The sequence below is a fragment of the Nicotiana tabacum genome, chromosome 20, assembly GCF_000715075.1.
Source record: "Nicotiana tabacum cultivar K326 chromosome 20, ASM71507v2, whole genome shotgun sequence".
Classification (NCBI taxonomy): domain Eukaryota; kingdom Viridiplantae; phylum Streptophyta; class Magnoliopsida; order Solanales; family Solanaceae; genus Nicotiana; species Nicotiana tabacum.
This window is the reverse complement of record NC_134099.1, coordinates 106028739-106043443: the sequence shown is the minus strand read 5'-3', so window position 1 is coordinate 106043443 and position 14705 is coordinate 106028739. Positions and strand designations below refer to the sequence as shown.

The 14705-nt window shown below is 40.8% G+C and overlaps 1 protein-coding gene across 1 annotated transcript; it reads left to right on the top strand.

The window, feature by feature from the left end:
- Positions 1-5744: 5744 nt before the first annotated feature.
- On the top strand, positions 5745-8646 carry LOC107823267 (tubulin alpha-3 chain). The gene is made up of 4 exons (XM_016649898.2): positions 5745-6063; positions 7061-7295; positions 7382-7752; positions 7843-8646. Exons 1-4 carry the CDS (start codon positions 5971-5973, stop codon positions 8497-8499), a joined length of 1356 nt encoding a protein of 451 aa, XP_016505384.1. The 5' UTR covers positions 5745-5970; the 3' UTR covers positions 8500-8646.
- The last annotated feature ends 6059 nt before the right edge of the window (positions 8647-14705 follow it).

The following is a 14705-nucleotide window of genomic DNA, read 5'->3' as shown; positions in this document are numbered from 1 at the left end:
GTATTACTGCTGACAGATTATATCAATACAGAAATATATGCTGCACTATTTTCCCTTAATGACCAATTTTTTTCCCAACCGGGTTTTTCTAGCGAGGTTTTTAACGAGGAGGCAACAGAAAGCATACTTGGAAAAAGCGACATCGGGAAGATTAAGAACTTTAAATGATACGGTATTGAAATGATAAATCGCTATGAGATGGTTAAATAATCTTTGGCTCGATGGCAAGTTCCTAATGGGAAGCAAAACTTGCCAAACCAAAAGCTATTTAACCGTTCACGAGTTGTTTTCACAAATGAAACAAGACCTCCAATGTTACAATTCACATGCTTCGCATTCGAACACTGGAGGGGTAAAAGTATAAGATACAACAACAAAAATTCCATGAAAATTGAGGACTACAAGAATTGAGAATAATAATATCTTATCGAGACCAGGGACTGCATGACCAACCCCGTAAAAATAAGTTGTATAAGTTGGCCACATGTATTGGTAGTTTCTTTTTTCCTTTAGAAAATGAATAGAAGATGTCACACATCGCATTGGAGCGGGATAGATGAAGTGGAGGCTCGATTACGGTGTTTTGTGTGATAGGAATGTGATGCTAAGATTTAAAGGTAAGTTTTATCGAGTGGTGGTTCGACCAGCTATGCTGTATGAGGCTGAGTGTTGGCCAAACAATAACTCCCACCTGCAGAAGATGAGAGTAGCAGAGATGAGAACGTTGAGATGGATGTGTGGGTGTACGAGGAGAGATAGGATTAAGAATGAAGCTATCCGGGATAAAGTGGGAGTAGCCTCCATAGAGGACAAGATGCGGGAGTCGAGGCTGAGATGGTTCGGACATGTTAAGAGAATAAGCATTAATGCTCCTGTCAGGAGGTATGAGAGGTTGGCTATGGAGAGTTTGGGAAGAGGTCGAGGTAGGCCTAAAAAGTACTGGGGAGAGGTAATTAGACATGACATGACGCTGCTTCAGCTCACTGAGGACATCACCCTTGATAGGAGGGTGTGAAGGTCGAGGATTAAGGTAGAAGGTTAGTAGGTAGTTTATAGTTGTTCACTGATAGTCTTAGTAGCATGCATGTCCCTTCATATTTTTAGATTTCTATTACGTTATGTGGTCGTGTTCGCCTTAGGTTATTGTATTCCATGCTGCTATTATTTGGTACTACTTATCCTTTATTCCCCCTTTCTTTTCTCGTCCTTCCTTGATTTCCAGTTCTTCTTCTTGTCCTTCCTGAGCCGAGGGTCTATTGAAAACAGCCTCTCTACCTGCATTAGGTAGGGATAAGGTCTGCGTACAAACTACCCTCCCAGACCCCACCTGTTGGGATCAAACTGGGTTTATTGTTGTTGTTGTTGTTATTTTTTTCTTGTTTCTTGTCCAAACGATGATTTGATTTTATCATTTGAAAGTTAACAGAAAACTTCAAATGCTTGTGCCAGAATGAACATGAGACGTCCTCTTCAAGAGCACCATAAGCATAAGAAGGCCCTCTCTTATGAAACCCTCATAGTAAAAGGTTGATTTCGGAAGACTTTATGTCCGGAATTAGAAGCTATCGGATGAAAGTATGCCCGAAGCTTTAACTAATTCAATGCAAAAAGAATGTATTTTGCACAACACTTAAGAAAAATTCTTCTTTATTTATCAAAGTGCCAAACTTGGTGAAAAGTTTGGCATAATTACAAAGTACAAAAATAAAAATAAAAACAAAAGGGAAGGAAGAAAAAATCTAAGCATTATCGCCACCGGAACCCGAAGGGAGAGGGGGGGTCTTTACCCACCCCCTCCCCATGAAAGAAGGCGGATCAACCGCCGGATCGAGGCCTGGGCCTTCATCATCATTCTCTTCAATTTCATCCTCGATTCTCCAATACTCAAAACTGGTGCTCGAAGAGTCAGTTGCGGCAGGCTGAGTAGGGAAATGTTCTCGAGCAGTTAACTCCAGTGCTCGGGCCTTGGCGATGCAATAATCAATATCAATGATGACCGTTTTAGCCTCTTCCAAGGATTTCCTCCTCATATGATACATAGCGTACGTATTCTTAAATACGAGGGAATCTTCTTGATACTGGAGCTTTGCCTTAAGTCTATCAGCCTCAGCTTGAAGGTCGTCCCTCTCGGATCTTATAGCACCGAGGCTAGAATCAAGATCACGAGTTGTAGATAGATGAATCTGATTTTGCTCCATGATCTTATTAAATCTCTATTCTATTTTGGCCCTCTTCTCCTTGGTGGCATTGGCCTCCTCGGTTTTGGAGCTCAAGGCTACTTTCAAGTTATTCACTTGTTCCTCGGAGGCAGACTCGCGCTCGGCAGCAGCAAGCACAATATCTTGTAGCTCAACCCACTTAGCCTTAGCTTCTTGAAGTTGTGCATATAATTAAGTGGCTTCTTGGCTATGTGCCATCACTTCTTATTTACTTTGCTGCAATAGGGCCCATTCACCCGCCTCAACACCTTTTGCCTCCAACACCGGGAGGCACACAACAAGGTCGTCCTTTTAGGCCAATAGTTGATCCCGTTCGGAGGTGAGTCCTTGCTTATCAAGGATCAATTTCTACACGCCCTCAGAAGCAAGTAAATCGGCCTGTAAAGAAGAATATCAAGGTTAGAAATCCCGTTACAGCAGATAAATAGAAAATAAGTGATAAGAAAGTACGTACAGTACCGCTACCGCATTATGCATAGCATTATTCAACAAGCACTCTGCCGAAAGGGAGTGTATTTTCTTCCTATCTTTCTCTGAAGCCAGTGGCTTCAGGTAGTTCGAAAGCTCCACCGTCTTGGACAGCAGATGACACTTCTTCAAAACCGAAAGAGTAGCACTCCTTCTCCCTCGAGAATCTGAGGAAGGCGATGAGTAATTGTACCCCAAATTCCCATGGTGGGAGGACTGGGAAAGAGAAACACCCTCCTCTCGAATGTTTGTTGCCGGTTGAGGAGATGTATTGGGTGCTGGTGGCGAAGGTATAGCTGGTGTTGAGGGGCGTGAAGTTGTTAGTGTTGAAGATTAAAAAGTAGCTATGGAAGGAACAACGCTGATTACTGGTTGCTCAGTGTTCGAAGGCAAAAGAGGCCCGGGGTCCAAGCTCCTTTGACCAGAAATAGCAACAGGGGTTGGAAAGCGAGAATCAACATCCTCTACTATATCCATCTCACCCCAAAGTGCTTGGACCTCATCTGTGGTCGGATTTTGAAGCTCTCCTGGCTAAGAGTCCGGTTGAGTTGATGAAGCCATTTTTCTCCTTTGGACGGGAGCCAAGCCACTTCATCACTAGCTTCTTCATCTTTCACAACAACCACTGTGGCCAGCTCGGTCGTTGTTGTCTTTATTTTTTTATTTTGAGCCCCTACCGAGGAAGAACGTAATCTTTTTGGTTGCTTGTTCTCTGGATGGGGACTCAGAGAAGAAGCACCTTCACCGAAAGTAGGTCTGTGTGCACTGCTTCAAGCAAGGGCACTTTATAGCACCCTCACGGATTCCTCGGGGTCGGTTAAAATGTCGACCTTGGGGCAGGTGACAGAGCCCTACCGGAGTCCTGAACTAAGCAAAAAATAAAGTTAGCAAAAGTTATTTATGTTCATAAAAAGATAAAAGGAAGTAGGACTCGGTTTACCATGGTTCTTGGCCTTCCACCCATATTTGGGAGCTATCTCCTTCCATCATCAGGATTCTGGTGTTGTAATTTCCAGAATCTTTTGAACCCACTGGTCCAGGCCTTGAACTCGTGGTGGTTCCCATCGGGTATCTGAAACAAAAAAAAAGGAAGAGGTTAACAATAACAGAAAACAATCTTTTCACGAAGGAATGAAATGAATCAGAAACTTATGAAAACGATTCCACTACTCAGGAAAAGGCATAGCGGTGGTTGGGACGATGTTCCTGGCCGCGATGATGACAAATCGCACCATCCACCCACGGTGACAGTCATCATCCACGTTGGTGAGAAGGGCGTGATGGCCACGTTTGCTGGAATTTATTACTCCCCCACAGAAGATTTTGGGGGAGTAGAGATTCATCATGTGTGTCAGGGTTAGGGTTTTCCTAGTCTCTGTGCACAATTGACGTAGACAATACATCATTCTCCATATAGATGGGCTTACTGTGCCAAGCAGACCCGGTACCGGTGGCAAAACTCCAAAATTACGGGGTCGAGCCGTTCACTCATCCCTAAGGAAAACGAAGACGTACGAAAAATCCTCCTTGATGAAGGTAACTCACTCTATCATATCGGGGGCGAGGATATTGAGGTTAGGGCAGTTGTACTCCTCCTTTACGGTGGGGATACTGAAAGGTCGAATAGAGGAGGGGTACCTACTAACGGCCCAAGTCTATGGCGATGCTAATGGGAACTTCTCTTTGAAGTCGTTAGCAGTACTCAAGTGTTTGGGTATGATGGTATTCACAATGTGAGGCTCATAATCAACATCATCTTCTTTGTCTTTGTTTCTCTTCAGGCCTCCGCTGAAGAGAAGTTCAGAGTTTCTAAAAGATGCAGTAGAAGAAGCCATGGTAGTAAAAGGCAGTAAGATTTTTAGGAAAAGTTAGAGAAGATGAAAGTTCTCGAAGCAAGAGGAAATTGAGAGAGAAGATGATAAACTTATGGGAATCTTGGAAGTGAAAGAGGTAAACTAATGAGTGTAAAGTAGAAATATAGACGACAAAAATTGTGGTCATGATTACATCGAGAACCAGCGAAAATATTGCTGAATCGTGGGGCAACACGTGTTCGGGGTATTAAATGCAAGAATACGTGCGTCCTTTCAAGCGTCAGAGACTGTTCTTGAGATTTTCCGCCAAGAAAGGGATCTTCACCAACTTTCCGGTGACACAATGATATGTCACCAGAAAGCAGGGGGACTATCTGCATATGATAAAATCGGTTTATAATAAATGATCGAATGATAGCATGACACATGGAATCGAAGACAGGCAAAAGGCGAATCAAGTAACAACCAGTACTGGGAACAACAACTGCAATTAACATAGGATAAACCCCAAAGGGAGCATGATCAATAGGAGCAGATCGAGTATTTGCCATCGGATAACATTCAATGAAGAATATTCTCTAACATTAAATGGGCAGACGTTGTAGAGAATATTTGCATTTATGGCCTGCCATTACATATTCATCAATGACTCCTCTATTATAATTTAAGCGGGGCTTGATCCTAGGATCTTGTTTTCCTAAGTAAAGCTATAAATAGCAGGCTCAACAGCCATTGTAAGGCACGGAATTCTTGGCAAAATATATGTTGTATTTCATTTTCACTCTCAATTAAATAACTTTATTTTCTTTTTTATATTGCTCTTATTTCTGTCCTCGGAGACATTGCGCTCGAAGCTAGGCTTGTCGTCTTCTTCAATTCCAATTGCTAAGTCTTACTTTTAATCTTATTTCATTATTATATTTGGATCAAATCAGTTTGCTTGTCTTTAAACCACGCAACAAATTTAGTTATACCGTTTTACGACTAAATACTTACTTTTAGGCATAAAAGTACAAAAATAAGCCAAAAACTAAAAGTTGAATATTACCAACTTATTACTATTGACTTTTAGCTTATAAATTAGTAATTTTTAAAAGCCAATCCAAACAACCTTAGCCAGAATAAAGTAACTACTATCAAAACTCAACCTTGGCAAATTACTCCTAGGATAATCTCTTAGCTGGCATGGCATTAATGATAAACCGCGGTGCCCGGATTATTTTCATATTTCAAATTTTCAAATAGTAACCACGGTAAGTTTCATTTCACCTCAGATTTTTTCTTTTTTTTCCAGTCCCTAGATTTTTTTTCGGAGAGCCATTTCTGGCATTCCTATATAAACTTCCCTCAGTTCAGCAGATACCCAGATCTGAAAATTTTCGGAAGGCGTCTTGATAAACGCCGTTTCCTATTCCAATCTCCTTCTACACTTTCTCTGTCTGAATTCAAAACAAAAACAAAGTGTGAAAATGAGAGAGTGCATTTCAATCCACATTGGCCAGGCCGGTATTCAGGTCGGAAATGCATGCTGGGAACTTTACTGCCTCGAACATGGCATTCAGGTATTTTTATAGTTCTGTTTGAATTTAAGCATACGAATTGAAAATTGTTTATATATGCGTGCACATTTTAGATCCATTGTGAAATTTAGTTTTTTATATATATTATATTTCTATTTTAATATATGCATATTCTGGCGGTTAGAACTATTTGAAGACGTTTTTTGTATAGATCTAGGTTGATTCAGAATAGATATTCATGAAAAGTATGATATCATCTTATAGATCTAGTTGAGGAAAAATTTTGCTTGGTTTCCTTTACGTTCTTATCGCTATTGTTCTTTCTGCAAATAGGTACATTAATGCCGATAAATCTGTCAGTGAAATTGATTTTGGTAATTGTTTGATCCTGCTGTTTTATGTAGATCTGTTTGTTCCTGAATATATCAGAATAATAATTACTTGTATATTTTTTGCTCATGGCATTGTTATGTCTGTACGTGTTTACAGAGCACTAGATGTGCGTTGTTATCTCCCTAAATCTATTGGAACTGAAAAATGGCGACTATAAATCTAGTTGCTTTTAGATAGATCGGAATGAAATTCATTTTTTTCCTTATAGATCCACTTGAAATTGCAAATTCTATGCCTATTTCTTTACATTTTAGAACTAATTCTGTTTCTTATTTCTTTATGTCCTATTTGCTGGTTACAGATAGGTTGATGTATCAATTGGTATTTAAAAGGGCCAGAAATACGTAATTTCTTTTTGTGAAATCATCCTTAACCTTGTCGAATGCTAGGGGGTAACTTGTGTTCTTTCAAAGATGAAAGACCTTTATTACATTTTATTTCAAATTTCTGTATAATTGCTGATAATGTACGATGTATCATTTAGTCTGCCAACATATATGATTCACTGATAGTTGGAATATATATTGAAGTATTGTGTAGATTCAATTTAATTCTCTGCATTCTATAGTGCTTGTGTACAAGTTTCCATTTTGAAGTCCTGTTTATTCTGCATTACTGAAAATCTTGTCTTTCACTTCTCCCGTAGCCTGATGGCCAGATGCCGGGTGACAAGACTATTGGAGGTGGTGATGATGCATTCAACACCTTCTTCAGTGAAACTGGAGCTGGAAAGCATGTTCCACGTGCTGTTTTTGTAGATCTTGAGCCTACTGTCATTGATGAAGTCAGGACGGGAACATACAGACAGCTCTTTCACCCTGAGCAGCTCATCAGTGGCAAAGAAGATGCAGCCAACAACTTCGCCCGTGGCCACTATACAAGTAAACGTTATTCCTTGATGCAATGTTACCTATTTTTTTTTTAGCTCAATAATGTGCTGGTAGTTATCTTTTTGTCATGTTTGCAGTTGGGAAAGAAATAGTTGATCTTTGTTTGGACCGCATTAGGAAGCTTGCAGACAACTGCACTGGCCTTCAAGGTTTTCTGGTTTTCAATGCTGTTGGTGGTGGCACTGGTTCTGGCCTTGGGTCACTTCTACTGGAACGTCTCTCAGTTGACTATGGCAAGAAATCAAAACTTGGATTCACAATTTATCCCTCACCACAGGTCTCAACGTCTGTTGTGGAGCCTTACAACAGTGTGCTTTCAACTCACTCGCTGCTTGAGCACACAGATGTTGCAATTCTTCTTGACAATGAGGCCATTTATGACATTTGCAGGCGGTCACTGGACATTGAGCGCCCCACTTACACCAACCTTAACCGCCTTATTTCACAAGTATAATTGAGTGCATATCATTCTGGGCTGTGTTGTACACACTATATTCTTCTTCAATTGTAGATAGTAATTTCTGTGCTTCCAATGCAGGTCATTTCTTCTCTGACTGCTTCTTTGAGGTTCGATGGAGCCTTGAATGTTGATGTGAATGAATTCCAGACCAACCTTGTACCATATCCCAGAATCCATTTTATGCTTTCCTCCTATGCTCCAGTCATTTCAGCTGAGAAGGCTTACCATGAGCAGCTCTCAGTAGCAGAGATCACAAACAGTGCCTTTGAACCCTCTTCTATGATGGTTAAGTGTGATCCTCGCCACGGTAAGTACATGGCTTGCTGCCTGATGTTCCGTGGTGATGTTGTGCCAAAGGATGTCAATGCTGCTGTGGCCACCATCAAGACCAAGCGTACTATCCAATTTGTTGACTGGTGCCCTACTGGATTCAAGTGTGGTATCAACTACCAACCACCAACTGTTGTCCCTGGAGGTGACCTTGCCAAGGTGCAAAGAGCTGTGTGCATGATCTCTAACTCAACCAGTGTTGCTGAGGTCTTCTCGCGCATTGATCACAAGTTTGATCTGATGTACGCCAAGCGTGCTTTTGTGCATTGGTACGTGGGTGAGGGTATGGAGGAAGGCGAGTTCAGTGAAGCACGTGAGGACCTTGCTGCTCTGGAAAAGGATTATGAGGAGGTTGGTGCTGAAGTTGACGATGAAGAAGGGGGTGATGAAGGAGATGAGTATTGAGGGACTATTGTGGTCTAACGTGTTTGTTTTCTGTTTGGTTGATGGTTTTCTGTTGCTCTCCTAGCAATTAGTATTTCCTATTGTGTCTTGTAAACTGAAATATGCTGTTGTTGAAGTCAAAATATGTTCGTTTGACTGGTTACTTTACATTTCGTGCATGGTCTATATGATTTCTTATGGCTGCTTTTGTGATTCCTGATGAAATTGCCCAGTCAACCAATTTTTGCTGCTGTTGGGTCCCTTTCCATCTTAAAGAAAGAGACATACTTCCATTAAAACATTTTAATTAGCACATAACTAAACTGAAAGTTAGTCTTTCCTTGGTGAGGCATATTGAAGATTTTTAGAATTTAAAACCTAGTATTGATTGATTTCTTTGTTGGGCCATGATATACTTCTAATCGTAGAAAAGAAGTCTCAAGCTTTGACTTCAGCCAGCAACTTAACAATAAAAAAGTTTGTACTACTATTTTGTAGCCGAAAGAACATTTTTATTTTGATCCAAAATAAGTGTCAATTTATATAATTAAGAAAAAATTCAATTTGTTTTTACAAAATTATCCTTATGTACATATCCCTCAAAAAGTTTTTTTACTTTTCCCATTAAATATTTAATTAAGGGTAGTTTAGTCATACTAGGTATTTTTGTATAAAATTTAATATTTTTTTAATGGGCGTGCCAAAAATAAATTGGTCACTTATTGTGAACCGGAGTGAGTACTATTTTGTAGCCGAAAGAAGTAAAATACAACAACAAGCATAAGTACAAAATAAGAAAATTACGTAGACTTACTCTAGTTGGTTGAATTTAGTATCAGATGGAGGGTTAGACTATATAGTTGTAGTTGTTGCCAATATCGTGTGAACATTGAAAAATTGTGATTCTTGGAGCAAATCATGAAGCAAAAACTAAGGTGGAAGTATTAATTAGAGATTTTTACCATGATTGAGTCATAAGTATGTATGTAAAAAGGAATTTATAGGATCTCTTTTTATTGGTTTGGTGTAATGTAAACAGTAAGTAAGGAATCAGTATTTTACTACTCTCTCCATTTCATTATATGTATAAATCTGTTTCTATTGGGCAGAGAGTTAATGTAAAAGGGTGTCACATAAAATAGAGCAAATGAACAGTATTATGTACAATACTTTCATATTGTATGTAGTAGTATAACAGTTTCACTTGTTAACGGAACTTAGTCCAAATTAGGTAGTTCTGTCTCATATGATATTTGACAAAATGAAATACTAATTAAAACAAATCATTGGTAGAGAAGGATTAAAAGTAGATGTGCATGGTCAAAGAGGAAGTAATATTAATTGCCTTCAGTAAGGGCCTGAGCTGCTAAATTACAAAGTTTTTTTTTTTTCTTTTTCTAAAACACTCAAATCCAAAAGATGTTTCCTTGGTTTTCAGAGACATCATCTTTGAGAAAGTTTATGAAAACATAAGAGTCGCTATTTTGCGGCAGCTCGTGTGCGTTGTAATCATCTTTGACTGATGGCAAATAACAACCTTAAACTTTTGCAGCAAAATGGTCTAGGAGCTATTTGCTAATGTGAACGCATAGATAGTCTCTAAGGGTGGTTTGATTTGAAAAGTAATGAAAATTAATCTTGATATAAAATTCTGCATTGTTTATATTTTTATTGAGAAGTGTTTGGTTTTTATATGTGTTTACCCCTAAAACGGATAACAACTGAATTTATACGTGATTTTAAGGATACATGGATTGATTCAATATAAGTAATTAAGAATGCTAGACAAACGAATTAAATATAAAATGAATAACCAAACCAGTTGAGACGTTAAGGCCGGGCTTAGACTTGAGCTGAACAATAGTTTTGTCCTCGACCGAGCCCTCGATACAAAGCCAAATATATATAAAGAACAGTGATTAAAATAAGAACTTTTCAATAGCTAGAAAAGCAAAGAATACGTTTGTATTGCCTTGATATGTGTGTTACAATGTGTCTATTGAATAAAAAATTCTCCTTTATATAGTAGGAGAGTTTCATCCCTAGTACAATTCTAAAAAAGGTAAAAATCCTCCTTGAACGTCAACCACTGATACACTACTAACATCGGGCGAGATCTGCACCATGATATCCGGTTGGATGCTGATATCACGGCCCCCAATAGTTGTGCGCAATCATTTGTAGTGCTTTCCGAGGTCTTGGAGCTCGTTCCAGGTTCGGAGAGTGTTGTCTTTTCAGGCCCGGTGGCGAGGAACCCATTCCAGCCTCGATTCAAAGAGTTCTCAGATTTAGTCTCTATCTCATACATTCATACTTCTTACTCGTTTGACTTATCGGGAACTCGGGGTGTGCACTAACCCTGAGTTCACCCGTATACAGATAGTCCCCTCGTTTCTTAGAGAGTAGGTTCGCCGAAACAATGGAAAATGATAGGTGAACCCCGGTTCCTTCCTTCGTACGTTACAACCGAGATGATGAACCGAAACATCCCATCAGTCGCGTCGTTCTGACTTCGGACACGTGTCAGTCATCGGCCGCTCGCCTCCGAATGTGAAACGTCATGTATTGATTACATTTTATCCTATAAAAGCTTAGACCTTTTGTACTTCTTCTACTTTCCGGTCCTAGATTTTACCTTCGAGTTCTCTAGCGGCTATCAATGCTTTCAAATCTTCATATCTTTATCTTTTATCTTCAATCTTCATAATTGTTCTTAGGTTTCTACCTAGATCTTCATCCTACCTGCAACCTTCATACTCTTTTCTTCAAACCCTCATACTTTTCCTTCAAACCTTCATACCTTTCCTTCAAATCTTCATATCTTTCCTTCAAATCTTCATACTTTTCGGATATGGCTAAGACTTCCAAATTTGTTCCTCAGCAGGCTATCTCTTCATCTTCCCACCCGGCCGCAGATACCGAGGCGGCTATTCCTGAGGTGGTCGCTCTCGAGGCGCTACTCCCGAGATGGTTGCTCCCAAAGTGAGTGCTCCCAAAGCGACTACAAAGCCTTCCATGAAAAGCTTTATACCCGGGGGCTATTCAATCGGTGACGTCTTCAAGGTCTAGAAGGCCTCAGCCAAACAAGATCGAGGTGAAGGGGTATTGAGATATATATGCTCCATTATCAAAGATACCCTTCCCATAGTCCGATGGGACTGCAAATGGGAAGGCAAGGACGTGGTAGTCCCCGGGCCTAAGGATGATATTGCTACCCATGTGGAGGGGTATTTAAGTATTTACACTTACCCCTTTACACTGGGCCCGGTAGACTCAGTAGTTTTGGCCGTCTGCAAGAGATACGAGGTGTGCCTCGAGCGAATCCACCCGTCTCTTTGGAGGATCATGATCCTCCTACGTTATTTTCTGAACAACACCGAATCTCCTCGGTTTACCCTTGACCACCTACTTTGTCTGTACAATCTATAAATTTTTTGAGGGTGACTAATCAAGCTCGTTCGTCGGGCCAACAAGTCTCCCTTTTCGAGCACCAACAAGGATCAAGATCGAGACTGGAAGGGGTACTTTATTCGGGTAAAAACTAAAGATTTGATCCCTCCCCAGTTCCTGCCATTTCCCGAGAAGTGGAATGCATCTCATAAGTGTAGTCTTTCCATAAGTGTCAAGTCTCCTTTGTTTCCTTTCTCACTATCAGTATTTGTGGTTGTGCAGCTGTTGCCCGGGTTCCCAATGCGGTCCCCCGGCTCAAGGAGGGGATCGAAGGCATCTGCAAGCAGATGTCATACTTCGAGCACTCGTGGCGCAACCTTTCAAAGGGCATATGTGAGGCTCATTCTCATGGTAAGTCTCTCCTCTGAATAGTTATTACTATACTCCAAACTTTCGTAAAATGACCTTTTCTCTTTCCTTCGTAGTTTTGCCTATGACCACCGAACTTAGGTTGCTGGAAGGGGACAAGGATGCGTCCTTATCCGTTAATCCCTATGTTACGGGACAGCTCGGGGCTGCCACGGGGGATAAGAAGAGGAAAAGAAAGTCCTCAGGCTCCCCAGGTCCCGAGGTGAAGCAAAAAAAGAGGGCGACTTCCCGGGCTTATAAGACCAAGAAGAATACCAACTCTCGGGTACCGGACTCTGACTCACTTTGTCGACTGAGGGATGAGTCTGAAGAAAATGACATCTTTGTCGCTCACGGATCGACCCCTGTCGGGGAGTAGGGGAAATCGAGGAAAGGAGCCACGAGGCCGATCTCTTTCCGACTCGAGAGGCCAAAGTGGAGACAGGGGATGAAACCTCTCGAGAAGCCGCTTCTGTTCCAAAGGAGGTGACCGGTGTGACAGAAGTCATCGAGACACCCTCTTATATCGAGTTCATGCTTGAAGAGGCCCAAGCGGGTAAGGAAAATTCAAGTGAAGGAGTTCGCGCAGACGACCCTCTCCACTCCTTCTTCGATGGCGTGGACATGTCCACTTTGGAAGAAATTTCCTGGCTGGGCGACCTAGAGATCCCAAAAAAGGGCGCACATTCGGAAGCTAGTGGTCCGAGTTCGAGCCCAAAACTAGTGAAGCAGTTTCCTGCTCTGAGTGTGGACCCCGGCCGTAAGGGGACATTTATTCTTACGGGCCGGAGGATGCTTGGGTTCTATCCGCTCCAGTGGGCATAGCCAACTACCTCTGATGCCTGATAACCGAGAGGCCTAGGCAAAGATGAACGAGGTAAGCGTGTCGAGTCTCTTCAGCGAGGTACAACAAGTGCTGAACTGAGTAAGGCATCAATAGTCCCTCGTTAATTCCACTTAGGTTTCGATATCTCTTATTGTGTTTGTTGTTTTGCAGGACTCAGTGCTTCACTACGAGAGCTTCCTCCGGTACCACTTTGAAATCAATAGCTCAAGTTCGAGCTCAAGGAGCAGGTTTAGAAGAAGGACATGTACATGCTTCTCAGTGAGCAACAGAACGGTGCCATCAAAGATCTTTAATCCACGTCCAATTCACACTCAATAGTGAGTGGAAACAGTTGTTGGAAGAATAGTACCCAACAAGAGTCGGGGTCGATTTCCACAGGGAGCTACTATGGCTGTTAGAGGTATACACTTTACGAAAGCAAATGGAACAACTAAATTGTGCTTCCAAATAATTGCTTTTGATTTCTAATTCTACTTTTACTCTAACAATTATAATCTAAGAGAAGAAACTAAAAAACGAATGATTGTTTTTGGTATTTTTCCAAATAATTAAAAAGCCTAGGGATGTGACCTTGGCCTAGGTGTTCTCCTAATGGGTTAAATACGTTAATACTTGTTTTGTTGATTGGGGTGTGTTATAACTCTCAACTTTACGTTACCCACTCAATACCTCTCGATCATAGAGGTGATTTTGCCGAATTTGGCTTTCTCAAGCCCAAATGGATATCAAACTAAATAGTTGATCTGAGCTCAAGTCGGGTTCTCCCTATCTCTAGTTTGAACCCTTTAATTAGACTTATCAAACTCTTAATTAGCCCTATTCCTTGTTAGCCAAGTTATCCTAGACTAGGTCTCTCGTTCTCAAGTAAAGATTAAGCCAAAAGGCATGAATCAATGTTTGTAACCATTAATTATAAAATTAAAGCATAAAAAGGATAAATAATCAACACCCAATTATAAACAAACATTAAATTAAGAAACCATAAGGGTTACACACTAGGGTTGGGTCACAACCCTAGTAAGAATCTAGCTACTTATAGTGAAAAATGAAGAAAAACAAGAAGAAATACTAATTAAACTTATAATCTAAGATTAAAATGATAAAATATGATATTTAAATCCTAAAATAGATACGAATTTCCTAAAATGGCAAAATACATCGGCTATAGCAGCTCAAACTTCGAAACTTGACCTAAAAATGTGAATCTTGTCTATTTATAGTGGGCCAAATTTCGCTGACAAAAATACCTCTCGGGAGGTTCTGCGGCTGTACAATTCCATGTGCGGTCCGCAAATTTCTTCAGCTGGCAAGGTCTTGGATTCTGCAGCAACACAATTCTGGTCTATGGCTGTAAAGCTTCTTTTGCGGCCGCACAATTCTTGTGCGGTCCGCACTTCAGGCAAGGCTCATGTCTTGGTCATTTTCACACTCTCTAAACTTTGAATCATTGTCAGTGTAAACCTTGTTCTGCGGCCGTACAATTCATGTGCATCCCGCACATTGGCGAAATTCCTAATGGGCTTTTTCACTTGATCTCCGGCCGCAGATGGAATTTTGCGATCCGCGCACTTCCTTTTGCGGC

Bases quoted from the DNA above. Each gene is read 5' to 3' on its own strand.
- LOC107823267 (XM_016649898.2), top strand. From the start codon at position 5,971: ATGAGAGAGTGCATTTCAATCCACATTGGCCAGGCCGGTATTCAGGTC. The intron at 6,064-7,060 runs GTATTTTTATAG...CTTCTCCCGTAG, and splicing joins GCCTCGAACATGGCATTCAG to CCTGATGGCCAGATGCCGGG. The intron at 7,296-7,381 runs GTAAACGTTATT...TCATGTTTGCAG, and splicing joins CGCCCGTGGCCACTATACAA to TTGGGAAAGAAATAGTTGAT.